The sequence below is a fragment of the Eublepharis macularius genome, chromosome 2 (genome assembly GCF_028583425.1).
Source record: "Eublepharis macularius isolate TG4126 chromosome 2, MPM_Emac_v1.0, whole genome shotgun sequence".
NCBI classification, from domain to species: domain Eukaryota; kingdom Metazoa; phylum Chordata; class Lepidosauria; order Squamata; family Eublepharidae; genus Eublepharis; species Eublepharis macularius.
Genome location: NC_072791.1, coordinates 142,386,669 through 142,414,617, shown reverse-complemented (window position 1 = coordinate 142,414,617; position 27,949 = coordinate 142,386,669). Strand labels below are relative to the sequence as shown.

General features: G+C 46.9%; 1 protein-coding gene across 1 annotated transcript in view; it reads left to right on the top strand.

Annotated features, from left to right (window-relative positions):
• LOC129324812 (ras-related and estrogen-regulated growth inhibitor-like) overlaps positions 1-26,891 on the top strand; it is a 66,294-nt gene extending 39,403 nt beyond the window's left edge. The window contains exons 3-4 of the mRNA XM_054972218.1: positions 23,201-23,274; positions 25,016-26,891. Of these exons, the coding sequence (XP_054828193.1) occupies positions 23,201-23,274; positions 25,016-25,501 (560 nt within the window). The 3' untranslated portion in view covers positions 25,502-26,891. The remainder of the gene's footprint in view (positions 1-23,200; positions 23,275-25,015) is intronic.
• The last annotated feature ends 1,058 nt before the right edge of the window (positions 26,892-27,949 follow it).

Genomic DNA, 27,949 nt, shown 5'->3' with positions numbered 1-27,949 from the left:
CTTTCTCACTAGAGTGTCTGGAATCGGGACCTCCGTAGACATAGGTTAAGATCCGCGCTAATTTTAAGTTACAGACTGCTAAAGCTAATTTCCCCTTATAATAAAGAGCAGTTCTGGTAACAGTTTATTGGTGGAGGATGCAGGCATAACCCGGTTCGTGTGAATGCACATTAGTCGACACGCGTGTCTTCAGTGAACCGACTTAGAGGAAAATTTTCCAGACCTCTGTGTAAAGAGCGCAATATAGCTCAGGGAATTAAAAGTGTGTGTGTGGCTCTAGCGAGCATTTCTATCTCGTGGGTTGGCTTTTCCCCATTTCCTCCTTCAGCCAGCTTTGGACTACTTGCCTTTTGTGGTGCACCGCGAGGCCCTCCAGCCGTTATAACCGGTGTACTGTGGGTGAGGACCTCTGAACTGGTGAAGTTCCTGGCCACCTTCCGGGCAGCCTAAACGCGTCTATGTGGGTGGGATCCCAGAAGTAGGCTCTCTCTATAGATATATTTATACTTCCTGAAGCAGCACATATAAAACGTCTCTCCTAAGTCCGTCCAAACCCCGTTCCTGCCAGCACTTAGACTTCAATCCCCGCTCCGGAGGAAACGTGAAGGGATCGTTAGTCCGTTCGTTTTAGTTTACCTTTGGCAATCTAAAGCCAGGTTCCTGAAGCCCCGCGGCAGCCGGCCGCACCGTGCTTAAGAGTTTTAAGGTAGACTCTTGGGCGCACTTCGCTTGGGAGTCAGTGGGACTCTTGGGCACTTTCGCTTGGGAGTTGTTTGAACTCTTGAGCGCACCTCGCTTGGGAGTACAGTAAGTTTTACTCCTGGGCACTTTTGCTTGGGGACTTGCAGAGGCAGTCCTTGAGCGCTTTAGTCTTTTGGTCTTGGCTTGGAGACAGTTTAACCGTTTGTCTCTGAGCGCGAGGCCTGGGGACACTTTGAGTTTAGTTCTTGGGCAGAGAGCTTGAGAGCATTTGTAGCTTCTGAGCAGAGGCTTGGGAGCATTTCTGGTTGCCTGAGCAGAGGCTTGGGAGACCCCCTTAGTTGCAGTTTCTGAGCAGAGGCTTGGGAACACCTTTTGGTTTTCTGAGCACATAGGCTTGGGAGACCCCTGAGCTTTAGCTTCTGAGCAGAGGCTTGGGAGCACTGAGCGTTTTTGGTTCTTGGGCTTAGAGAGCTTGAGAGCACCTTCTGAGCCAGTAAACTTTTCCTGGTCCCGTGGCTTGTAGGCAAGCTTGAAACGGGAATAGGAATTTTCCCTTCTCCCCCGGCGGAGGAGAACCGAGTGTAGGACCCTTAAAAATACCCTTGTAAACCTAAAAGTAGGACCCTTAAAATCCCCTGGTAAAAACCTGTGTAGAACCCAGTTTAAAAATCCTTGAGAACCGGAGGGAAGGATAAACCTCCCAAAGGAACATAGAGAGGAAAAGTTGTTAAAAACCCCTAAGAATCCAGTGTAAGAATCCCCGAGGACCCGAAGGAAAATACACCTCCGAACGGCCCCTAGACGGGAAAACTTATAGGGAGCTTTAATTGCCCCACCCCTGGTGTCGCTGATCCACTCTTTAAACCGCCCCGAGATCAGCCTTAAACGAAAGTAAAATGTACCGGGCAGCCCCCACCGTGCCCCGCCTGGAGAAGTGGCTAGTTAAGAAGGGAGATTGCCCTTGGGAAGCCGGTTCCTTCAAGGGACCCGACCCGCTCCAGATAGTCAGAAGCGCCTTCCAGGATTTCTGTGAGAAGGAGAAACCTAGGTCAAGTAAGAAAGATAGATATGGAACTTGGGCACTTTTCACCGCCCTACAGGACAGCGTGTCCCTAATTAATAAGCTACAGGCAGCTCAGGAAGAACAGGAACAAGAGATAGAACAGTTAAGGAAGGAGAAGAAGGAGTATGAGGAAAAGGCAGCCAAGTGGCGTTCCGAACGTGTTAACTTCATGCTAGAGAAGCAGGGACTAACCACTGCCCTCCAAGACGCCCAGCACAAGGCTGAAGTAGCCACCGCTCGTGCCGATATGGCTGAGCACGCAGTAATTGAAGGACAGGAGAAGATTGCAAAATTAACCCATGCTGCCCAGTTCATGGCAGAGCAGAAAGTTGCAAATATAGCCGCAGCAGACCACTCCGCTTGTAAGAGGGAGCTAGAGGCCCTAAAGCAGCACCTGGGAATGCAACAGGCCGAAATCTCCGCCGTGCATCCCGCAGCCCTCTTGGCCCTCCCCGAAGATAGTACTGACAGCTGGTCATCCCCTTCGTCTCAGCCTGAGGAAGCCCCGCAGCCCCTCTGCCCGATAGCTACCAAGGAGATCGTTTCCACAGATGAGGATGGCAGGAAGACAGACCGGATAGTTAAAGAGACCCGCAATTGGAGGCCCGATGAGCTCCAAGCCATAGCGGACCGCATGGGACCCCTGAACCGGGACTCAGCTATACAATGGTTCGCCCATGTGACCATGTCCCAGCCCTCCGCCAGTGGCTCCGATGTAGCTCAGCTGGCGCGCCACTGCGCCAGCCCCGAAATAGTCACTTCTCTTAACGCATACATTTCTAACCGGAGACTAGCCACTCGCAGTCAGTATGGTGCCATGAAGGAATTGTGCGCCTTCCTCTGGCCTACCAAGAGCTTGAAAGCCTTATACATAGCAGAATCTCAAAAACCCAGAGAGGACCCAGAGGCATATTTGGCCAGAAAGCAGCTCCTAGCCGAACTAGCAGACGAGGTAGACTTAGACTTGAGCGACATGCCTGACTTCGATGACTTAGAATTTAGGAGAGCAGTCATAGATGGGCTCAACAGCACCACTCGCCTGGCCCTGGCAGGAGTCGAACCCGGGAGCATTACATAGGGAGAGCTGGAATCCCGCATCAGGAGCATTGCTGGCCTGTTGCGAGAGACCGGAGCGATCCGCCATGTGAAGTCCCCGGCCTCCCGTAGGAAGGAGAGCGAGCCGATAAGTGCAGTCACTTATGCCAACCATGACCCCCACTCTCAGTACCGACCGCAGGGACGCAACTCGTACTCGGAAACAAGGGGAGGGATCCTGAGGGGAAGGAGCAGCAGTTTTAATCGGGGAAGAGGGCCAAGGGACTACCGCCCGGGAGTTTCCTTTGCACCCACCCCAAGTTACAGTTCCTCCTCCCAGCAGGGACCCCACGAGCCCCGGCCGCAAGATGCGCCCCTAGCCCCTTCCCATTCTCGAGCATCGCACCCGTACAACCATCAGGTCTACCCACCTCCAGATCAGTCTAACGCTTGGGGAGCACCGCAAGGCGACCACGAGGGCTACAAGGACCGCGGCATTACGCCCCAGTCCAGGGACCCCCTCCGTTGGGAACTTTGGATGCGCCTCAAAAACATCGGAGCGAACATGGAGCTATTCGATGGAAAGCCCACGTCCGTTCTGATGAAGGCGATCATGGACTGGGAAGACCAGCAGCAACCCCCGGTACCCCCGACGGCGCCCCCCTTACCGCCGGACCTTTCCTTTCCAGGTCCCCCGATAGCTGCGGTCCGGGAACGCCCGAGCCCCAACAACCCCTTTAGAGAAAGTGCCGCTTCCACCGACCAGGGCGCAGGATCAGAATAGGGTCGCCCCGAGTCCCAGTCTCCTTCCATGGGCATAGTTGCCAAACTAAAGCCGGACACATGGAGGAGACCGACAGTAAAGGCAGGGATCGGGACTCCCGGGGAAAAGAAGAAGCCTGCCACCCTCCTCATAGATACCGGAGCTTCACTTAATATACTCCGGCCCACCTTAGTTACAAAGGGAACTCAGACCCCCACCACCATGCAGCTCGCCGGTTTTGGAGGCGGCATGCAGGAATCCCCGGTCTGGCAGGATATCCTCCTCTCCGTTGGGAGCCTGGCCACCCGGATTTCGGCATGTGTAAACCAGGGAGAAGATGATGGACTTTTGGGTATGCCGTTCTTCCGAGCCGAGGGACTGACCATTGACCTAGCGAACGGGCTCCTGTGGCGCATCTCGGGAGGCCCAGACTTTGTCAATGCAGTCCATCGATGTGCAGCCCTTAAGGCCCCTTTGCCTCTCGCCCCCATCACAGGAGACCCCTGGGTTCAGGACTTTCCCAAAGTTTGGGTGACAGACAAAGCCAAGTGTGGGATAGTGAAGGGCGCCTGCGTCCTGATTGAAGGAAAGGACCCCCCTCCCCAGAGACAGTACAAGTACCCAGCCGAAGCCGAGGCAGGGATAGCCAAGACCATTGAAGGACTTCTTGAGTGGGACGTCATACTCCCGATGCAGTCCATCTGCAACGCCCCATTGTGGCCAGTTCTAAAAGCAGATGGAGTGACCTGGAGAATGACGGTCGACTTCCGTGCCCTGAATGCCACCACCCCTCCAGTTGCCCCGGTTGTGGCCAAGTACAACGAGATCCTGATGGCCATTGCCGCTGGGTCCCGGTTCTACTCGGTCATAGACCTGGCCAACGCCTTCCACTCCATCTGGCTGCACGAGTCTTGCTGGTACAAGTTCGCGTTCACTTTCCGCGGCCAGCAATATGCATTCAAGCAGACACCCCAGGGATTCCACTCCAGCCCCAGCATTTGCCATGCCCATGTAGTTCAGATGTGGGAACGCCTCCAACCCTCCTCGAGGCCCCATGTTCTGAGCTACTTGGACGATATTCTGGTCCACGCCCCCACAGAAGAATTAGCTTGCCAAGTCACGAGGGAAGTCCTGGAACTCCTCCGCGAAACTGGGTTCAAGGCAAGCAGGGAAAAGGCCCAATTGGTTCAGACCAGCGTCAAGTACCTGGGTCTGACCCTGGGACCCGAGGGTCACACCCCGGACGCCCAGCGAATGGAGGTCATTTCCAAGCTGCCTGCACCCACCGACGTCCCCTCCCTTAGAGCCCTTCTAGGAACCTTCAACTTCTCCCGAGATTTCATCGAGTCATTTGCAGATAAGGCTCGCCCTCTTTATGCCCTACTTAAAAAGAACACTCCCTGGGAATGAGGACCAGATCAGCAGACAGCCTTGGCCGAACTGAAACGTAGTCTGGCCGCAGCCCCAGCTCTAGCCCATCCGAATGTCACCCAGCCGTTCTTTATCCAGCTAGCAGTCTCGGACAAAAGCATCGGAGCCACACTCACCCAGCAGCAAGTGGGAGCCGCTAGAGTAGTAGCCTATGCCTCTCGCAACCTAACTTCAGTAGAAACCAAGTTCAGCCCATGCGAAAAGACTTGCCTTGCTCTAGTTTGGAGTCTGACCCATTGGGAATTTATCATAGGTGGCTTGCGCACGATAGTCCAGACCACCCACACGCCCCTCAAGTACATCCTATCTGGAAAAATACAGGATGAGCAGGTATCTAACGCCTGCATAGCACAATGGACCCTAGCCTTGGTCAACAGCGGAGTAGAATTTAAGAAGGAAGCCACCGAGCCACCAGCCCCCTATGGCCTGTTAGTAACCGGGACCGAGCACGAGTGCCCTCTGGACCTGCCACCGCAGGTTGTTTGGCCAGTCACTTGGGGAGTCCCGCTAGAGGAAGCCCGACTGAACGGCTTCACGTGCTGGTTCTGCGACGGCTCCTCCTTTCACGTTGGTGGCTCCCCTCGGACAGGCTACGGCGCTGTGCGAGTGAGCGACGCATATACCCTCAAAGGTCCAGCCCGCCCCCATTCCAGCCAAGCGGTTGAGGTGCGAGCGCTTCTGGCAGTGCTTGAGTTTGAGCCCCCAGAAAGCCCACTCGCCATCTACACAGACTCGGATTGGACGGCCAAAGCCACAACGGTCTGGCTCCCGGTGTGGCAAAATCAGGGGTGGAGAGCTAGTGATGGGAAACCCGTAGCCCACCTACAGCTATGGCAGCAAGTGGCCACGCTCCTTCAGTCTCGTACAGGCCCAACGCAGGTCACACATGTTAAAGGACACCAAAAGACGAACTCAGAGACCGCCTATTGGAATGACCAGGCAGACCTCACAGCCAAGGCAGCCGCCACTGAAAATGCTCCCTTACCGGAACCAGCCCCAGATTGTCCCCTCCACCCTGTCACCACCCGGGCACAAGCCCGCAGCCAGGCTCAGGGAACCGCAGGTACACTAGACCTAGCCCAACTGCAGATATCCGACCCAGAAGTAGCTGACCTCCTAGCCGCAGGAAGAGACCAGACAGGAAGACTAGTGATTCGAGAAGAGGAAAGCATAGTCTGGGCAGTAGATACAGCCGGTGAACGCCATTGGGTAGTGCCACTGGAAGTCAGGGCCGATCTGATTCAGTTTGTCCACGAGCAGGGACACCGAGGCAAGGATCTGACTCTGGAGAGGGTCAGAGAGGTTGGTTGGTGGCCTAGCATGCGTACCGAAGTAGCACAATGGGTGGACAACTGTCTGTCCTGCGCTATGGTCAATGCAGACCCAACTGAACCTAGAGCTCCCCTCCAGCATCAGAGAATTGATGGACCCTGGGCTCGTATACAGATTGACTTTATCGGTCCCCTTCCTCCCACTCCCCGCGGCAATCGCTACTGTCTCACTGTCATAGATCCCTTTAGTAAATGGGTCGAGGCATTCCCATGTAAGCATAACACTGCAGCCACCACGGCCAAACTACTGTTCAACAATGTATTCTCGAGATGGGGCACTGTACGAGTCATGGATTCCGATTTGGGTTCACATTTTATTGGAGAAGTCACCCAGGAACTTTGCAAGGCATTAGGCATCCAACAACGCTTTCACATAGCCGGCCATCCTCAGGCTTCCGGCGCCATAGAAAGAACAAACCAGACCCTCAAGGAGGCTCTCCGCAAGATGGTTCGCTCCTCCGGGAGAGACTGGGATGAAAAACTCCCCATAATTCTAATGGCCATCAGAGGCACCAACGCAGTTCACGGACTCACGCCCCATATGGTCATAACAGGATGGAAAATGCAGCTCCCAGAAGCCTTCTGGTTAGACACGCAGCTCCCTTCTGATATGCAACCTGTAGTAATTAATGACGCCTGGGTTCAGGACCTCATCTCATCCATACACGCCGTCCACATGCAAGTGGCCCAGAAGTTAGGCACAGCTCAGAAGGATATGGACCGCAAACTAGGATGGGTCAGGAACCCGAGGCAGTGGGAAGAAGGACAGCTCGTTTTATATAGGAAGTTCTCACAGAAGGCACACTTGTTAGCGGCCAAATGGCAAGGCCCCGTCCCAATCACGAAAAGAGTCTCTCCAGCCGTCTATCAGGTAGCCATCCAGAGGAAGACAGGAGGCACTTGGCTAAAATACTTCCATGCCTCTCAATTAAAGGAATGGAAAGGGAAGCCGCTCCAAACCGCCCCGCCTGTGTATGACCCTGGGGGAACAGCCGCCAGCCCAGCCCCCCTCTGCCCAGTGATTTGCCAGATGTCCCTTCACCCTGGGCCAGAGATACCCTGTGTCCCCTTAGACCAGACCTTTGTAGCTCTAGTATAAAAGTAACGGCAGAATATATATGTATAAATGTTAGGACCACCTAACAGGAGCTCCTGAAGAAGGTGGCACGAAATCTGCGTTCGTAGCCGGCCCCAGATTGAGCGTGGCGGTCTCCACTCCCTCCTTTGGAATTCATTTGGGCTTTACACCACCTTTGGGAAGAACTAGTTGAAGGAGAGGAAGGAGTGAATCTGTATAAAATTTATTGTATTACTTACATACCTGGTATTGTAGAGCTGTACTGCACCGGAAATGAAATTGCACATGTAATATTTTGCACTTGTACGATTTGCACATGTATGAATTGTCCTATGAGCAATGGTCTTTGTATGAATTGCAATATTGGCTCAACGAACAAGAGGCACTTGCACTTTGAAAATTGTATAATCATTCATTATTGTTGCGGCTTGCACACAGAGTGCAAACGTTTCTGTGGGTAATCCCTCCCTTGTCTTTACTGCTATCCAGCCCCAGCTATGCCCAGCCGGCATCCATGTTCTCAGGCAGCCAGAAGCCAGGGAAGAGGACTGCTTTGAGAAGCCATTTCGGCGAAGCGGGCACACCACGTCCGCAGCGAGAGTACCTCGCCCCGCTCTGCATATCTTAGGAGCCGCCCCGGAGAAGGAACTAAGTGCCGACCATCCCAAGCACTTAGAGAATGCATCTCAAAGAAACCTCCGCATTCCAGAGCTGATGACATCAGGACAAGCCCTGTCCGCTGGAACATCCATTCAGCCCACTCGGATTTCCCCCTCCCTCCTTTGTCCCTTTTTCCTGAGGTGTCACTTATCACGATCTGATTACCAAAGTGGCCCATCCAAGCCATTCAGTAACCCATTAGAACCTTTGTTTTAATCTGTGAGAACCACCAAGTACAGCACCTGCCCTAGGGTACGTTTTGGGGTATTTAAGCTGGTCTCTCAGACCGCATGGTGCTTAGGCCATTCCTATCCAGACCCCCCCCCCTTGCTGTCCGTGGCTCGTGCCATCCTATCCAGAACCCCTTGCTGTCCGTCTGTGGTCCCAGTGCTGGCATTGGGCCACCTCGCTGTTGTGTCTCTGCTTCGCTTCAGGATAAGTGAGTATTCCCTCTACCATCGTTGGGAACCTGCTAATGCGAAAGTCTCTATATTTCTGACTCTGTATTTCTTAGACCTTGTATGCTTTCTTGTATGTATGTGCAAGCTCAGGCTTACGCCACATTGTTAGCAAATACACGTGATTGAAACTATTTGTAGTCCGCCTCTTTCTCACTAGAGTGTCTGGAATCGGGACCTCCGTAGACATAGGTTAAGATCCGCGCTAATTTTAAGTTACAGACTGCTAAAGCTAATTTCCCCTTATAATAAAGAGCAGTTCTGGTAACAGGCTCCCTTAATCACAAACCCTGAAGTGGATAATTGGCCCAATTTCAACAATTACCAATACAATTATAACAATTACGCAGCAGTACAAGATGCAATACTACTTACTCCACATACCAGAATCTGACAGTAACACTAAAGGAACATGCCGACAACATGAATGATATATCTTAAAGGATATTAATCATAAAACCTTTTTATACAGCCCCGAAGGGTGCCTGATGGATAAAGCAACGTGGGCTATACACTATCCTAAAAAGCATGAGTAGTCCATTTCGCTATTGAGACCTCCCGGTGCCAGGCTCCCGAGTTTGAAAATCCACCTTGATTCAAGTTGTAATAGTCTCCTGGGGCTATCACAACAGCTGTCTCGGATCATGTCTACAACTGTTATCTTAAGTTCTCTGGGGTTGTGCTGATGATTTAAGCAGTGTTGGACCAGTGGTGCCTCTCTGACCTGATTGCGAATTCTGGAAATATGTTCCTGTACCCTGATTTTAAGGGGTCGTGTTGTGCTGCCCACATAGATCAAGGGGCAGCTACAACGGATTGCATATACCACGTTTGGTGTCCTACATGTACTAAAACCACCTGGGGTATCCCAACATGTTGAGACAGAGAAAGCAGATATTACTTTTGTATTTATTGTATATTTATCCATTTGTATATTTATATAATTGCACTTTGCACTTTGCACCTTTGCACTGAATATAAAGTATTGATAACTTAATATTCCTGGAATTGTTTGCTACAGTTTATTACTATCCGGGTGGATTCCCTTGGTTTGCCCACGTGGAGGATGGCAACACTATGCCTACTTTGCTTCTGATTCTCTTTCCTTTTGAAAATGTAGGCCATTATATTCATCATTCATTTAGCCTAGTATTTGGAAGTTTTCTCTTTGTAAAGCATATTTCCCTCCTACTGTTCATTTGGAGAATCAAGCTAATCGCCATTCTGACCTACTTTTCCTCAGTTTTGCTCCCAGTCTTTGTTATAATTATAATAATAACTGCACTTATAAGGACTGAAAAGGTCTTTTTCACAAAAAAAATGTCTTCCCTCAAAAGGGAGAAAAAATAGTATTTATACTCCAAATCCAAATCCAATTTATTACAGCAAAAGCCAGCAGTATAAAGCAATACGATTACAAGCAATAAATCAATATTATCAGTACAGGAAAACCAAAGGCATAAAAGGGATAAGAGTTAAAATGGAATAACAGTAATGAAAATAAAAAAAAATTATAATGTGTTTTTCACTAAGAGAAGTTTACGTTTTCTGATAGCTAAAGAGCAGAATTTGGCCACAGCATAGGTTACTGAGCTCTGAGAATCTTCTAAAAGAAATTTGCATAGAACTTCTGCTCTAAATTCCAAATAGGATTGCAAGGAGATAAATTTAGACAAAAGAGGTAGTATGAGGCGAGACCGTTCTTCACAATAAAATTCACAGAATAAAAGTATGTGAGTAACAGATTCCACCATATTGGACGTGCATGGACATAAGTGCTCATGCATTGGTATCCGCCAGAATTTGCCGTACAATACAGCTGAAGGCAATGCCTCAAACCAGGCTCTAGAAAATGCCCATCTGTAGGACTCATGGGTAATACTGGATAAATATGGGGCAGCTGAAAAATTAGGCCAAGATTTTAAACACCTGAAGTTCTTGGGAAGTAGAGCTTCTTCATTTTGGAGTTCAATATCAAGAAGCCTCTGAGTAATAGCTGTTTTTGCCATATTCAGGGTTCCATTAAAAAGATCTTCAGGATTTAGGCCAATTTGCTTGATCTTGTTAAAGATTTGTGTGAACCAAGGTGGATAAGGGTCCGCAGCTAGGAGATGAGTTATTCCCTTTGGATTATAATGAATTTTCAGCCAGAGGAATATTGCCTGTTCCCATACTTTTAATTCAACTCTGGGTAATCCTGCCTCTTGTCTAAGTATTACATTAGATGTACTCTTGGGAGCACCAAATAGAGATCTAAGAAATTTTGATTGGACTGTTTCAAGAATCTTAAAATTGGCAGAGAGTCCAATTTGTGAGCCATACAAAAGTTGGGCCAAAGATTTTGCCTGGTAAGTTTTTAAGGCCATAGGGAGAAAGCCAGCGCCTTTCCTTCTAAACAATTTAAGGATGGCATTTGCACTTCTCTCTGCCGAAGTGGCTGATGAGGTCAGATGTGCTGAGAATTTGGCATTATAGGAAAAAGTTATGCCTAAATATTGAAAGTTCTTAATTTGATCTATGACATTTCCTTTCATATTCAAGCTATATTTCCTAAATGAGCTGCCAAAACAAACAATTTTGGTTTTAGAGAAATTAATTGTTAACAATTCAATGTTACATTGATCAATAGTATTTATACTTCAAGATGTCTTCAAAGAAGCAGTTCTTCATTTCCCCCCCTGAAAAACCACAGTTTTTTTAAAAAAATCCTTTTTTTTGGTCCAGACTGGCTTATGAAGCTAAGACTTGTGCATGTTTACTTTGAAGTTCTGCTTTTTTAAAAATGTAGCTAATTTTCAAGTATATATGCATGAGAATACTGTGATCTTATGCATACCTCTTCAGGAATAAGTCCCCAATATGTTTAGCAACTACTTGTGGATAAAACAAGAGCAGAGCAGCAGGAAACTGCTCCAGATTCTTAGTAAAAAGAAGAGAAAAGTCACTTTGGTATAAATTTCCAGGTTCCTTTGCCATTTGTTATTTTTTACCGTTATTACTTCCCTGAATTTCCAGGTTGTTTTGTTTGGGGTATGTGATTGGGATGTCTGAAACCTATTCCACATCTCATTTCTGTTCTCATGGCCTCCAGTTTCCGATATGACCCCACAGTAAGCTGCAGGAGGGTAGAATAGGCAGGATAGGCAGTGGTGCATCCTCTCAGTTTACTTAAATTCTGAGAGCAAACGAGCATTGTCTGCAGGTGCAAACCTCGCCACCCTAAACGGCAGCCAGGAAGCACCATGACTAGATGTTCTGGAGCTATCTAGTGTAAGGTGGAATGATAATTATTCTGGGTATTTCCATCCTTATTTTTCCAGTGGAACAGAAGCCGTTTTTGAGTTTTCCCCCTTATATTTTTATACTGTGCTGCCTCAATGTATTCTTTCAAGAAAACCATTTAAAAGCTCAACTTTGCATGTACAGTATTTTTTAAAAAATTTGGGCTGCTGTAGATTAGCTTGATGAGAAGTTTTTAAAGATATATTTATGACTATACTTAGACTATATTTGCCTTACAGAACCTTTAATCTATCTGGCCAGTGTAGAATCTAATTAGACTTTAAACTTGACAAGTTGCTAGGCTTCATAACTGCTTAGAAAAGTTTAAATATGTGTTGTTCACCTGCCGCAACCTCCAATCAATGAATAACTTCCAGTGGTTGGGGTTGAGCTGTGATTTTACAGCCCGACTCCTTTCCATATTCATGCCCATGTCTTCAGCATGTCCCTCTCCCCTTTTTTCTACATGCATTGTCTCCTGATGCACCAAGCATCCTTTCTTCTACCTTACCAGCCTTCACCAACAGACTCCAAATTTTCCCTAACCCAATTATTACTACAGGTAGAACAATTTTGGAAAATCAAGCTCATTTACAGCAATATGCACAATTCTTTCCAGTCACAGAATTTTAGTTTGCTGGTTGCAGATTGGTGTTGAAATCCAGATGCCTCAATTGTAATAAGAATACTCAGGGAGCAGCATGTCAGAACAGTCCAGCACATCAGAGCCATGGAGACGAGACAAGCTGTGGAACAACAGTAGGAATATAAACATCCCAATTAGAATTATATCTTAAGACTCTTGACTAATATTCAGGAAAGTTACCAGAGCAAAATGATGTGGGTAGCAATTTCTTAGACTTCTCAGATAGTTACTGAAGATATCCTCATTTCAAAAGAGTTTTTCCCTCCCTCACAGCTGAAAAGTGATTTGGTGTAACTATTTTGTCTTTTCAGCATTTCTGATTATTACTTACAGAATTAACTGTGAAGAAAATACAGTAATGTGACTGTTCTGCAAGATGCAGAGAGGGCTGTAGGGGGGGAGGGTGGGTTGAGAAAGCCACAATTTTTTGACAGCTAGGCATAAGAAGAAGAAGAATATAGCCAAAGGCAAGCAGTATGATTAGGTGGTGTGTGGCAATCTTACTCTCTTAATGCACCATGCATATATACAAGCTTCATTATCAACACCCTGATCTTAAGAACCGAAAGAATGCCTTTGGGGCCAAGATGAGTTAATAGGGCTTGTTGAAGCCTGGTCAATTCACATTTGGAGGTTGTGTAGGAGATAAATATGAGAACAGGATGTTTAGAAGGAAAGAGGTCACCCTGCCGTGTGCAGTGCTGACCCTCAGGGCATCTTTTCCTCAGAAGGTGGGTTTTCTGCCATCATTCAGGCTGACAGGGCCTAATTTGTCAGAACAATTGACATGCTATCTTGGCAATGCTCCTACTGTCAGAGCTGTGGCTAGATAATGTCCTTACTCCAGACTACCCTCTGCAATCAGACAACAGTCCATTGTTTCCAAAAGGTTTTTACTGGAGAATTAGTTCATTATAGTCCACTGGCCTGAATACAATATTCAGGATGGTACATATGCATTGTTACCAATGACAGGCAAAGCATGAGGTACAAAGTAACAGATCCCAGCAGGCCCAACCTCCCCTCATAGTTCTCAAAACAATCCCTTTGAAGCTAGGAAAGCGAAAGTCTCTCAAGACCGGTTCTTGGTGGAACAGCGGTAGCCAAAACAATCCTTCTCTGTGAGATAGCTGCCTGGGAACCTTGGCACCTGTGAAGAAAGCACTTAAACACTGAAAGGATTAAAGATGGAGTCGGTTAGGCAAGAACATACATGAGAGCATACTGAACCTGACATTCTGCCCCCTCTAAGATGCTCCCCCCCCCAGGTTTATGTGGATAGCGAGAATGGAATGCTTTAACTAATCTAGGAGCATGAACATGTACAGAATTCACCCACTCATCAAACCCAGAGTCAAAGTCCTTCCACCTGATAAGGTAAAACAGTTGGTTTCTTTTCACCTTAGAGTCCAAAATTTGCTGAACTTCGTAATGAGTTTGATCATCAATTAAAGTTGGGATTGGAGGGGCACGGATGTGCCATTGGTCTGCAGGAGGAGTTCTTTTTAACAGACTAATGTGAAAACTATCGTGTACGTGGCGCAAATTCTTTGGTAAATCCAAGGCAACAGTCACTTTGTTGATCACTTTACGAACAGGAAAGGGTCCAAGAAATTTTAATGCGAGCTTACGGCTGGTTTGAGTTACTTTCAGATTCTTTGTGGAGAGATAGACAAGGTCGCCTGGCTGTAAATCCCAATCAGCCGCACGGTGGCGGTCGGCGTATCGTTTGTAATCCTCTTTGGCTTTGCCGAGATGTTTTTTAATTTGAGTCCATTGTTGAGCAGCTTCCCCCCACCATTCTGTCACGTCTCTGGAATCCGCCGTAGGAGGGGGGAGCGCTTCCAACGGGAAGGGGTTGAAGTGGAAGCCATAAACGACTTTGAAGGGAGTTTCTCCTGTGGAGGCGTGCACACTGTTATTGTAAGAGAATTCTGCCAAAGGGAGCAAATCGACCCAATTATCTTGTTGGAAGTTAATATAACAGCGAAGAAATTGCTCCAGGATTTGATTATTTTTTCCGACTGTCCGTCGGTTTGAGGATGATGGCTTGAACTTAAACCTTGTTCAATATTTAACAGTTGTAAAAGCTCCCGCCAGAAGTTGGCAACGAACTGTCCGCCGCGATCCGAAATCACCTTAGACGGAAAAGAATGTAATTTTACAATGTGTTTTAGAAAAATATCCGCCAGTTTTCTAGCTGAAGGTATAGTGGTGCAAGGTATAAAGTGTGCTTGCTTGGAGAATAAATCCACTACCACCAGAATACAGTTGTGCCCTTTGGAGGGGGGTAAATCAGTGATAAAGTCCATGGAAATTACTTCCCACGGTCTGCTTGGTGTTTCTAACGGTTGTAATAATCCGGGAGGCTTGCCTTTGCGGGATTTGGCACTGAGGCAAATGGGGCAGGATGCTACATATTGGGAAATGTCCTTGCGCATGCCTGGCCACCAAAATTGACGCTGTACTAAATGAAGCGTCTTTAAGTACCCATAGTGTCCTGCCGTAGGGGCATCGTGACAGCGCTGCAAGACTTCTTTTCTTAAGCTGGTGGGTACATAAAAGTGGTTCTCCCAAAGCCATTCCCCTTGTTTCGATTGTTGCAGTTTGTCTTTGGGCACTTTCCCCCCCTCCTTTTCCACTTCAGCTTTCAGCTTCAACCTCCACCCCTGATCGGGTTGAGGGGGCTGGGTAGTGCGACTGTGCGTTGTTACCACACCCCCTAATTGCGTAGGTGAAAAGACGGTGTCTATAGTCTCCTCCCTCTTGCTTTTGTGTTGGGGCATGCGCGAGAGGGCATCAGCTAGAAAGTTAGTTTTGCCTGGCAAAAAATTCAAAGTGAAATTGAATTTGGAAAAGTATTCTGCCCAGCGCAGCTGTTTAGCATTTAGTCTCCGAGGACTGCGTAGGGCTTCTAAATTTTTATGGTCTGTCCAGACCTCGAACGGATGATGGGCTCCCTCTAACTAATGCCTCCAGGTAGTGAGAGCTGCTTTTACAGCAAATGCTTCCTTCTCCCATACATTCCAATTTCTCTCTGCTTCAGAAAATTTCCGAGATAGGAAGGCACAGGGCTTGAGCTTCCCGTCCTCCCCCTTCTGCAAAAGTACGCCCCCTATTGCGGTGTCACTGGCATCGACTTGCACTACAAAGGGGCGATTCTCGTCGGGGTATTGGAGGGCAGGTTCGGAAACAAACTGCATTTTGAGAAGATCGAATGCCTCCTGGCATTCCCGTGTCCAAGGCAATTTGGCACTCGGCTTTTTGGCATTATCCCCCTTGTCTTTAGTTTTTAACAGTTCAGTTAGGGGGAGTGTAAGTTGAGCAAAGTTTGCAATGAACTCTCTATAGAAGTTGGCGAAACCTAAAAAGGACTGTAGTTCCTTGCGAGTAGTAGGAGTTTGCCAACTTTGGATTGCTTGTACTTTGCTCGGATCCATTTTTAAACCATCTTTGGAGATGCAGTAGCCCAAATAAGTGAGTTCTGTTTTATGAAATTCACATTTAGATAGTTTGATGGGCAGTTTGTTACACATTAGGGTGGTTAGGACTCTTTTGACAAGATCCACGTGTTCCTCCTCAGATTCTGAATAGATTAAAACATCATCTAGGTAAACCACCACTCCTTTGTACAAAAATTCATGTAAGACTTCATTGATCATGGACATGAAAACCAACGGTGCCCCAGCTAATCCAAACAGCATAACTAAATATTCATACTGGCCAAGGGGCGTGTTAAAAGCGGTTTTCCATTCATCCCCTGCTCTGATACTAACGTGGAAGTAGGCATCTTTTAAGTCTAATTTTGTAAAGATCTTACCTTGAGCCACGACGTTGAGAAGGTCTCTGATGAGCGGGATGGGGTATGCGTTGCTGGATGATACAGCGTTAAGTCCCCGAAAGTCCGTGCACAGTCTTAAACCCCCATCTTTCTTTTTGACGAAGAGCACTGGTGCAGCATGCGGGCTGTTAGCAGGTCGTATAAATCCTCTTTGAAGATTCGTGTCAATGAACTTGCGAAGTTCTTCTCTTTCGTTGGGGCTCATGGGGTATAGGCAGCGAGGCGCCCTTAGGCAGCGAGGCGCCTGGTAAAATTTCCACGGCACAGTCTGTCCTCCTATGTGGAGGTAAAGTATTGGCCTCTTCTTCTGTGAAGGCTTGGATGTAGGCTCTATATTCCTTGGGTATTTGATTAATTTCTTCCTGGCTGAGGAGAGCTGATTCTTTGTGGGTAGGATTGATACCCCAATTTTGATTCCAACAGTGACTTTTGCAGGCGTCATGGCTGAACGTAATGCTTCCTTCTGCCCAGTTTATATAGGGGTTGTGATCACACAACCATCGACTTCCCAGGATCAAGGGGTATTTGGCGGTGGCACTAATGACGAACGATCTTATCTCCCAATGGTGCCCCATGCCGGTTACGACCGGAGTGGTTTCGGTAGTGACTGGGTTCATATTAGTGCCGTCCATTTGCTCAAAAATAACGGGCGTTTGCAGTTCTTGTACAGGAAGCACTAATCCATTCACCAAGGCTGGGGCAATAATGTCTCTTGAGCAGCCCGAATCTATTAGAGCTTGCACGCGGATGTGCATTTTTCGATCTGGATTTACTAATATTACGGGTATGAAGAGTATGGACCCTGGAGGTCTGTTCAAAGCAGGAACGGACTGAGGTTTGATCTGCCGTTTGGGTCCTTTTACGACAGATCCATTTCGTTTCCCGAAGCGGGACTTTCTGGATTCTCCTCCCCGGTTAGAGCTGTTGAATCATATTCCATAACTTCTTCTAACTCTAACCCTCTCTCGGGGAGGTTCTTCCGAGGAGCTCCTCTGCCCCTTGCAGATCTGGGAGCTGGTGTGGGGCGCGGTGGCGCCGAGTAGCTTGCGGGGGCTGGACGTCTTAGGTGGAGCAGAGGTCTTTGCACAGGCCAGTATGGACATTGCGCTGCAAAGTGACCACTTTGGCCACACTGCAGGCACAAACCTTGTTGCCATCTAGCATCTCTCGCTCCACGAGTAGCGTATCCAGCCCCTCGGCCTCCTCGAACGAGGACTGAGGAGCGCCTTTGGCCTGCTGGTTGTTGATGTTGTTCTACTAAACGAACTTCCAGCATGCGATTTTCTACTTCGCAGGTTAACTGGATCCATCCTAACAGCGTAGGAGGGTTATCTTGCATGAGAGCTCTATCCAACAATTTAGGATTTAACCCCTGTTTGAATAAAATGATTTTGGTGGATTCCTCACACCTTGGGCATTTGGCAGCGAGCTGTCGGAATTTTGTAACATAGTCTCTAGCCGACATACTGCCTTGCCTAATAGACTGCAATTCAGTCCGGGCCCTAGTTTCTTCTAGGGGATCTTCATATTGGGCACGGAGCGCGTCCACTAGCCCTTGAAGTGTATTCAACTCGGGGACACCAATATCATAAAGTCCTACATACCAGTCAGCCGCTTTGCCTTGAAGTCTCGATCCCAGGTGTTCGATTTGACTGGCTTCACTTCCAAATAGATGTCCCCATCGATTGAAAAACTGTACTGCTTGGACAAGGAAAAATCCCAGCTTGGAAGGATCTCCATCAAACGTAGCTTCTAGCTTAACCCAACCCATGGGAAGTTCTTGTCTGGGAGCTGGTGCTGGCATCGGGTAGACGTCGAGCGGGGCGAGTTGTAAAGGAGGCTGTCGCGGTGTTGGTGGTAGCTGCGGCGGAGGCTGCTGAGGATAAGGTTGAGGTTGTTGTGGGGGAGGCCCTCCCGGGATCGGCTGGGGAGGCCCTCCAGGTACGGGTTGTAGCGGCGCTGGCCGTAGGGGTGCCGGCTGAACCGGCGGTGGGCCTCTAGGCGTCGGTAATCTGGCCGCTGGTAACAGAGGAGCGGGAATCAGCCCTTGGGGTGCCGGTTGAAACGGGGATGGGTGAGGAGAGATAGGTTGGAGAGGCACCATGGTCCCCCGCGGCCCTGGCGTTTGGTGTGGCCTGAGAGAAGTACCTCTTCCAATTCTGCTCGTCCCAGGGATGACTCGCGGTGTATCTCCTCTCGGGAGGCTTGGTGGCTGATTCGCTTGGGTTGTGGGTGGAGGCACTATAGGGGAAGTGGGCCTCAGAGGTTGTCCTGGTTCCCCACCTCCTCCTCCGTTTCCACTGTCAGCGGGAATGATTGGACGATCGGGACGGGGGTCTTCTGGACACGGTTCTCCACCTCCTCCGCCGGCTCCGTTGTCATCCGGTATGATCGGCTGTTCGGGACGGGGTTCTTCTGGACACGGGTCTTCAGGACAAGGTCTTTCCCCGGTTTCAGATCCAGAATCCCCCGTTTCCGGTGGCTGTTGCGGCCACGGTTGGATAGGGCCCTCCGGACGGGGCAAAAGATTTTGTAGGTTTGACAAACTTTGACTGATGTCTGGTAGACCAGCTGGCGGTTCACGTCCACCGTCCCCCACCACGAGTACCGATAGCAGGTGGATGGCGTGGGCTAAACTTTCTTCCATGCTTGCTAGTCTGGTCTCCAGAACATGCACTCTGTCTGGATTCACCTCCTCCTGTTCTGTATAACCAGTAGCTTGCGAAGTGGGCTCATATTCAGTATTTGGCCTCGGTAGACCAGGTATGATTTCTTCCACTCCTTGTTCTTCTTGAGATCTTGCGGCTAAGATCCCTTTCACCAAACCAGTGATTGCTGATATTCCAGAATCAATTGCAATCGTTCTGCTTTGAAGCTGCACCCACTGGTGCTCACTTACGTCTTGTTGCCCCGACCACGGGGTGACTTCCGAATAATCCCAGCTTAGGGCGCCACGGCGGGACGTCTCCCACTCCGTTTGTTCGGTCGTCCTGTTCCAGTAAAGCCACGGTTGGCTGCTGGCATGCTCAGGTATTGACTCCAAACTGCGCCGACTATCCACCTGTGTTTGCGTGAACATCGTACTGGCCCTCCGTTCCCTCGTCTCCCTTGGTCTCGCGCCCCACTGCGTCAGAGTGGGTACGGAAAACAGTGGTTCGGCTGTAGCTCTGGGCCGGGTATCTGCACTGCTGGGAGCGAGAGTGTAGAGCATAGTAACAGAGGAGCTGTTTCCTCTCAGTACAGGTCCTTGAGGTTCCAATCCTTGGGAGCCGGGGGAGGCATACAGGTCAAACAAAGGATCCCTGAGCGGGACAGCTTTGGAGTCCGTTTGATCCGGCTTAGGCATTGGAAAAGTTGATTGGTAACAAAATGTCAGAGCTGTGGCTAGATAATGTCCTTACTCCAGACTACCCTCTGCAATCAGACAACAGTCCATTGTTTCCAAAAGATTTTTACTGGAGAATTAGTTCATTATAGTCCACTGGCCTGAATACAATATTCAGGATGGTACATATGCATTGTTACCAATGACAGGCAAAGCATGAGGTACAAAGTAACAGATCCCAGCAGGCCCAACCTCCCCTCATAGTTCTCAAAACAATCCCTTTGAAGCTAGGAAAGCGAAAGTCTCTCAAGACCGGTTCTTGGTGGAACAGCGGTAGCCAAAACAATCCTTCTCTGTGAGATAGCTGCCTGGGAACCTTGGCACCTGTGAAGAAAGCACTTAAACACTGAAAGGATTAAAGATGGAGTCGGTTAGGCAAGAACATACATGAGAGCATACTGAACCTGACACCTACTATCTTCACAGATGTCCCATGCTGGCTGCAGAATTTCTCTGTCTAAAGTTTCAGCAAACAAGAGGCTACTTGATGCGCCCTAACAGTGAGACTGAGCAGCATGTCTGTTTGCAATCACATCTGAAGGCCTGCACTGCTAGCAGTTGTTCTCACATGGCAGATGAGGGCCCGTAAGATGGCAGGCCACCACACCCTCTCACATCCCAGCTGCCTGGATCCCATTAATCTCCCTACTACCTCTTTTGCCTTCTCTTCCATCCTCAATTTTTCTTTTGGACCCCACACTTCTGCATCTCTCTCCTCTTGTACCCCAGAGTTATTTTCTTGTGTCATTTTAATCTTTGCTGCATCCTCAGACTGAACCACCTGTATTTCCATAGCCAATTCCTGGTGTACTCCAGACCATTCCTTCTTTGGCCTCTCTTTGCACCTAAAATCCAATCCCTTGTTTTCTCCACTCTAGTCTCCTACACTGTCTGTCCTTCTGCCAATGATCCTCCCAACCAGCTCCCTTCAGATTCTACATATTAACTCTTTCTGCCTCACAGGCAGACCTGCCACTACCTTAAGATGAGGGGAGTAAGCCAGACCCATGCTGGCTTTGCCTACACTTGTTTCAGGCAGTCTCCTTCAGCTCATCAAGTCATGCTTCTTTCCTTGCACTGCATATTTTTATTTATTTTCAAACTATCCATGATAACTTACAGTCATATAAATCCTAAATGCAATAGGACACCCATAATAGAAAAACTATAAACCAATTTAACCACTATAAAAAATAGCAACAAGTACCAATCATAAAATCTAAATTCTCACCTGACAATCAAATGATAAGCTATCCTATTTCAACGGCCTTCCGAAACAAATTGGTCAGCGTTTTATTGGAAAGCAAGATGGAAATGGGCCAAATGGCTTGCAGTGGCAACACATTCAATAATCTATAGGCAACAGTTAAGGAAATTCTATCTCTGGTGCGTACTAGCTTCCCTTCAGATAGTATGGACTTCTAGAACAGGGCACTGCCAGAAGATCTCAAGTTTAGGCACATTCACATGGGTGGAGGTAGACTTTAAGGTATGTTGGTTTCAGGTTTTTTAGGGTTTAATGGTCAACACCAACACCTAGAAACAAACTGAGTGATGGCGAATTTAGGGATATCAGCTCTGAGTAGGGAAATTCCTGAAGATTTGAGGGGTCAAGACTGGGGCAGGTGGAGTTTGGGATGGGGAGGGACCTCAGATGGATATAATTCTATAGAATCCACCTTCCAAGGCAGCCATTTTCACCAGGGGAACTGATCTCTGTCACCTGGAGATCAGCTGTAATTCTATCTGGAAGTTGGCAACCTAAGTGAAATTGATGTAATAATGGCTATGTATATCCCAAATAGGATCCTCAAAGCCATCAGCTCCCTGAAAGTGCATGGAAAGAACTGATCAAGTTGGGTATTGTCAGCACTGGTTTTAGCACATGAATTCTTGTTTATAAGAACCAGAGATGTAGATTTATTATTCTGCAGGGTGTGCATGTATGTGAGTAGGTCAAATTTAGGGAAAAGTCAGAACCTAACCTTGAACCAATAACCAAGATTCAGCAGGCAACTCAAAAATGAAGACAACAGATTGTTATGATGCAAGTCAAATGTATTAAAGCTAAGCAATGACAGAGCACCAAGCAAAAGAAAGAGAATCTATGTGTACACATTGTTAGACTTCTTCCTCACTGAGTATAATTGGTGCTTTCTTGCCAAACTCATTGGCTATAATATTAAGATCCTTTTCTCAAGAGATCTGTTTATGTCCATCTAGAAGAGCCATGTGACTGAACTTGGCTGGCACCAGGCTTGAACATAGAAAGGTCTTTATTCTACAAAGCCATGAGAATGACTTTTCTGAAGTACGGGATGGAATAAGTATAGTCAAGGTTATTTTAAACAGTGTTGTTAATTCTGATAATAGCTGTTGCAAATAGTTTCCTTGTTTTCCACTCAAAAGTTCAATTCCATCCGTTTGCTTCCACATGCTCTCCATTTGAGAGTGAACATTTTATACAAAGTTGGGGAGGGGCTCGTTGCTTGCCCCCTTGTGCTTCCTGGGTCATGGCCAAGTGACATTTCTTTACCTGCTACTTCCTCCAACATCCAGTAGATTATGGTAGTATATAACCAACTCCCACTATTGTAGGAGAGAAGAATATGGAAATACGCCAAAATATTTTGTCTACAATGGTCCCCACAAGTTTGAGGAAGAAGCTTAATTTGCCAGAAAGGAGGGGATAATCAGTAGTGAGGATTCACAGAACAGAAGAAACTCCGCCTTTAACAGCATTTTTCTCCTTGTATAAAACATTTAGCAGAAAAAAGAAGAATTCATGGTACACTGTTACATGGATGGTTACTGGATTTGAGAGAGAGAAAGAACCAAAGTGGGGGAGGGGGAGGTAATTTTCTGGTAATATTATTGAGGAAGAGCAGAATAAAAATGCACTAGATAGGTATGTACGTGAATGAAGGTGTGGTTAAAAGATGGAAAGAAAGAATAAGAAACTATTAAAAGGTCAGATTCCTAAGTAAATGTTTGGTGAAGGGTGCAGTGTCATAAAAAGAAACACATTTGATTATATGCAAGAAAGATACAATGTGAATTAGAGAGCAAAATAGAAGAAGGGAGAAACCCCTACTGGCATGCTTACAGGTTGCCCAAGAGGAAGCAGATGCAATCTAAGACACTGGGTACATCTTGTGCTGCCTGGTGGGCAATCCAGGAGGGTGTGGTCCCCTCTCCCCACTAAAATTTGGTGGGTACTTGAACCCTGTTAGCTCCCTGAAGTTTTTGCTCATATAGCCACAAATAGAGAGACTTAATTACCATGTGACTTGTTCTCATTTTCACATGTTTGAGTGTACATGTTCATAAGAGTTCCCTGGTGCAAAATATGTGTAGGAGAGTTCTTATATTTAAACTTTGCACATGATTACCAGTGGTCTCAGGGGGTGCCAAAATAAATTAAGTAGCCTCATTTAGAATGTTTTTTGTTTTTGTTTTTGTTTTTTTAAATACAGCTTTGTGCCAAAATCTAGGAGAATTCTCATACATGTTTCTTTTCCACAGAGATGATTTACAGGCATACAGCTGTCATTGATGGAGAGATGGTGCATTTTGAAATTCTTGACACAGCAGGACAGGTATGGTAATAAGTTAATAGATAGCATCGCAGATAATTATATTAGAATAAACTATTGTTCATGGCCCTAAACATTTTAAAATACGGATTTTCCTCATATGTTTCTCATTTTGTTCATAGGCCTAAGGTTTAGCTGGTGTAAACCTGCTGGCAAATATGAGGGAAACATGGAAGGTGACAGAGAGAAAAGAAAGAGGCTTAGAGACCAAAGTTTCAAGAAGCTCAAAGACTCATAGAAAAGAGGAAGAAACAGGAGCTGGTGGTTGTGTGCATGTTGATGCTGAGAGATTAGGTGTACTTTAACAGTGAAAATTTTTATCTTTATGTGACAAAACTACAAGATGTCTGCACAAGGGTTAGTAGATTGGAGCATTCAGATACTTCATATTATTGGAAATTTGATTGAAGTTCATTAAACTGAAAGACATACTAGCTATAATTTCAGTACGATGTTTTGGACAGAGTGGCCCATAACTCAAAAATGAAATCGTGGGGGGTGGGAAATGAAGATCTGCTTCACTTATAAAGTCAGATTTGCAGTTTCCATATTTGGAAAAGAGAAAAGGCCAAATGTAATAAGAATTTGAGAACAGCAGAAAAGCTTGTTTAGGATACATATGTTGCCTTTTTCTGTTTTGATCCCTCAGTTGTTTCCTGTTCAGATGCTCTGGAAGCTTTTTGGCACAGAAGCATGTATATTAATTGTTATTGTAGAATCAGATCTTGGAAGCCAAGGAGAGTCATGCAGGATTAGTTCTTGATTTTAATGGTTTGTTGTAAGACAACACACTTTTTATTCTGTTTTTGCATTAACCTCAAATGAAATTTAGTGGTTCTGCTTCAACAGTTAACCTAGCTCACAGGAACTACTCATACATGCAGTAAAATGTATGGGTAGGTAGATCACTTTTTATTAATTCTGATTTTATAAAGTGAGCATTAAATTGTATTAAGAGGCAAGTAATCTGCATGAGCTCATCTCGCAAATGTACCCTTCTGCATATGCTTCTGAAAGCAGGTGTAGCAGCAACCATCCATTGGCCATGACCGTGCTTGGTGTACACAGGGACCCTGGCTGACTACGTAGCCCTTCCATTTTGTGCTACTTTTACCTTTCTGAATGCTGGTAGTGTCTTGCATTGAAGATTTCTTTCATTTCTGTCCTTAAGTTGGAGTATACACTTAAGCAGCTGCAGCATCTCCCCACACCCACTTTCTGTGGAATAAACTAGACATCCAATGGCAAACCAGATTTGAAAATGAGGACATCACTGAAAAGTTGCAAGGCTTGGGGGAGGTTGTGATTTGCACTGGAGAAGCCGTGAGTGGGAAGGATCCCTTTCCCAACTCACCACTGTTCTCCGGCATCCCCCTCTGCCCTGTCCATTTATATAATGAGGAGGCAAACCACATGTTCAGCACTGCGGGAAAAGCAGCCAAGGGAAGGGCATTGCAAGGGAAGGGTACTAGTTGAGTAGCCCTCCCCCCATGCACTCCCGTTGCTCCTCAGCTGGCAGTCAGACTTCCTCCCACCATATTGCATCTGTTTGCCAGTGACCCAGAGTCACTAGACCCATGCTTGTCTAGTTTAGTCCTTCCTGTCTATCACTCTCCCTACATGTTAGTCTGCCAGGTTCTCAGCCATAATCAGTAGTTGCACACAGACACGCTGAACTTTCTGCAGAAAAAGTGCAGTTGCTGTATGTAGAGTCTTTGTTTTGTAATTTGTTTTTCTGTCCTAGGAGGAAGACTCCTTACAAATAGAAGAGAAGATCAAATGGGGAGATGGCTTTGCTGTGGTTTACTCCGTCACTGACAGATGCAGCTTTGACGAAGTCATGAGGCTGTGTTTCCTCATCAACCACATCCATTCCAGCCCAAAGAGGAGCAGTGGTAGTGAGCAGCCACCAGTGGTGATCGTTGGAAATAAGAAGGACCTGCAGTTTGACAGGATGGTGACCTCTGAGGATGGGGAGAACCTCTCCAAGGCCTTGAAGCACCCTTTCTATGAGATTTCTACCAGGGACAGCTACGAGGAGACAGTGATGGTGTTCAACACCCTGTATAATGAGCTGATGAAGCAAGGGCATTTTTCTCCAGGGACCTTCAAGAGGCGAGCCGTTTCAAAACTAATGGAGAAGATCCCTAGGATTCATGCCAACTCAACCCTGACCTCAGGTGGCAGGAGCCTGAGCTTCAACTCTTTCAGAGATTACATCCCAGAGTGAACCTTTAAGCAGGCATTGTGTGGTGGTAAATAATGCATGCAGGGACCAGCAGGAGTTGGCAAAGGGGAGGCTGCAGAACCGGATGCGATCCGAGTGAAGAGTCCTGTACATAGTTAGGGAGGCGCGTTTTTTTTTTAAAGCATCTTTAATCCAGTAAAATCACAGGATGACCTCGGGCTGATTTTAGCAAGGGGCTAGGTGATACAGACAGAAATGCATCACATCTCCTTTAGAGCTTGGTCTTCTAAATCGTGGCTGATGGTGCATTAGGTGACATGCATTAGGTTAGGTGGCCTCTTTCTTTTCCCTCTGGACCTGCTGCACATTGTGATTTGATGATCTCAGTTCAAGGAAGCAAAGAATGTCCTTGTACATCCAGACCTGGGCACTGAGTTTGGACCTTGCTGTGTATCAGCATCTCTTGTAGGGAGGTGGAGTCTACACTGAAGACTCACTCTCCTCTCCCTCAGCACAACATTCACAGCTAATAGAATAATATTTATACTGCATTTTGGCTATTGATTCTACCAGTAATTGATAAAGTACACTCTTGCTTATCCAGAGGTAGGAGGAGGACATTGTGATTAGTGGCTTGAATGTGTGGATAAAAGAAAGTGCTGTTTACATGTGGTTATGGGGATATAAAACTTCACGGGAGAGTAAATTTAGATAAGCTGTAAATTTACAGAGCTGTACTGACCAAAAGGCCCTCAAGTTCAATGCAAAGCCCTTCTGTTGAGGCAAGATAATCAATAAGCTCCCTGCATGTGTCATTTGAAGAGTGAGAATGCAGGTCATTGTTCTTTTATTGGAGTATGAATGTCATTACCAGGAAATATATTTTAGTCTCTCTTTCCTTTCAGTAGACTTCTGTAAACCACTTACAAACAGATTAAGCCGCCTTATGGTGCTGCTCAACAGTTCTACAACAGCTTAGTTTCCTCCTCTTCTAATCTTCATCCATTATACTAATTCACCTTTTTAAATTAACTGGGGAAATGAAGGAAAAATTTGTTTCTGCCACCAAGCTAGAGCCTTTCTCCCAAGTCATTTATCGCTTCCTTTTCTAAGGACCACTCAAAAGTACTCTTCAAAGACTCCTGAGAACTTGCTGTCCTGGGAAGATATACGGCAGACTCATGAGCTCAGTTTTTTTCTCAGAGACTTCTAGCCCACCTCTCACTCTGTGCGCCACCCACTTCCGTGTGGGCAGCACAAAAATGCCTTGTGTCTCAAATAGTCAATGATTTTACTCAAACCTTCAGCGATGCTTCTTAATTCTGATGACACTAAATATGCCTGCTTTTCTCTCAGTCTTGATTAAAACTGAAAACTATGGTTGGCTTATTTTCCTAAATGTCCCTAAACCAAATAAACGTCCTGTAGTAAAAGAAGCTGCGTCCTGTTACCAAGTTCAAGAACGTAGACTCCTCTTTAAATCTAGTTAGGTTTCAAATCAAAGTTATACTTTCTTGTTTAGTTTTCTTGCCCTGAAGCTGTGTAGCATTATAATTACATTTTGTATTGTACAATTACATTATCTTCTGCTGTTGATGGGTGGGGGAGCACAGATGGTGCAGGAAATAGAACTTGGCTATTCTAAAAAGTACAGAAAAGCCAAGCCTGGAACTAGCTGGTACTACAGACCAAAATGGCTCATGAAGAGTTGCTGCCTAAGGCTGCTGTCCCTGACTGCCACCACCTCTTGCTGCCCCCTTGCATCTCACCACCATTCCAGCCCCCTCTACTTCTTACCGTTCCCCGAATGGGTCGAAGCAGAGACATGACAGTTTGGGATGCTGTACTAGCATACAAAACTTGCCACCCTGTCTTTAAGGATGCCTGGGAAATGAGGAGGGAAGGAGCTGCTTTAGTCTTCAGAGGGGGGCAGGTAGTTTCAAGGCACTGGTTGCCTCCCCCCAGCTTCTGCTGTATGAGCCCACCCTATCACCTTGCCTCGTTGTAGAGCCAGACATGCTGCAGATATATGGCTGCCTTCAAAAGCAAAAACATCTCCTCCCTCTTCACCTAATAACATCTAGTAAAGCGTGGGTTGCCAACCTCCATGTAGGGCCCCCAAAGCTATCACTAATCTTCATGCTACAGATATCTGTTCCCCTGGAAGTAATGGTAGCTTCAGAGGGTGGGCTGTATGGCATTATATCTCTGCTGAGCTGTCTTCCCAAACTCCATCCTCCACAGGCACCATCCCAAGTAAAATGCATGGAATGCTCCTTCCTCCCTCCCCTCACACACACTCCACTTCATTGTCTGCTCCTTATGGTTACAGGGAAACTCTAGAAGTGATGGTGCAATTCCATGCATATTACAAGGTGGGGGGGTGGGGAGCAGAGAACAGGAGACACAAGGTGCTGTTTCTACTAGCAATCATTTGGCTCTTGTAAGGTTCAGTTTCAGCCTCTGACTGGAAGAATCTTCCAGTTATTG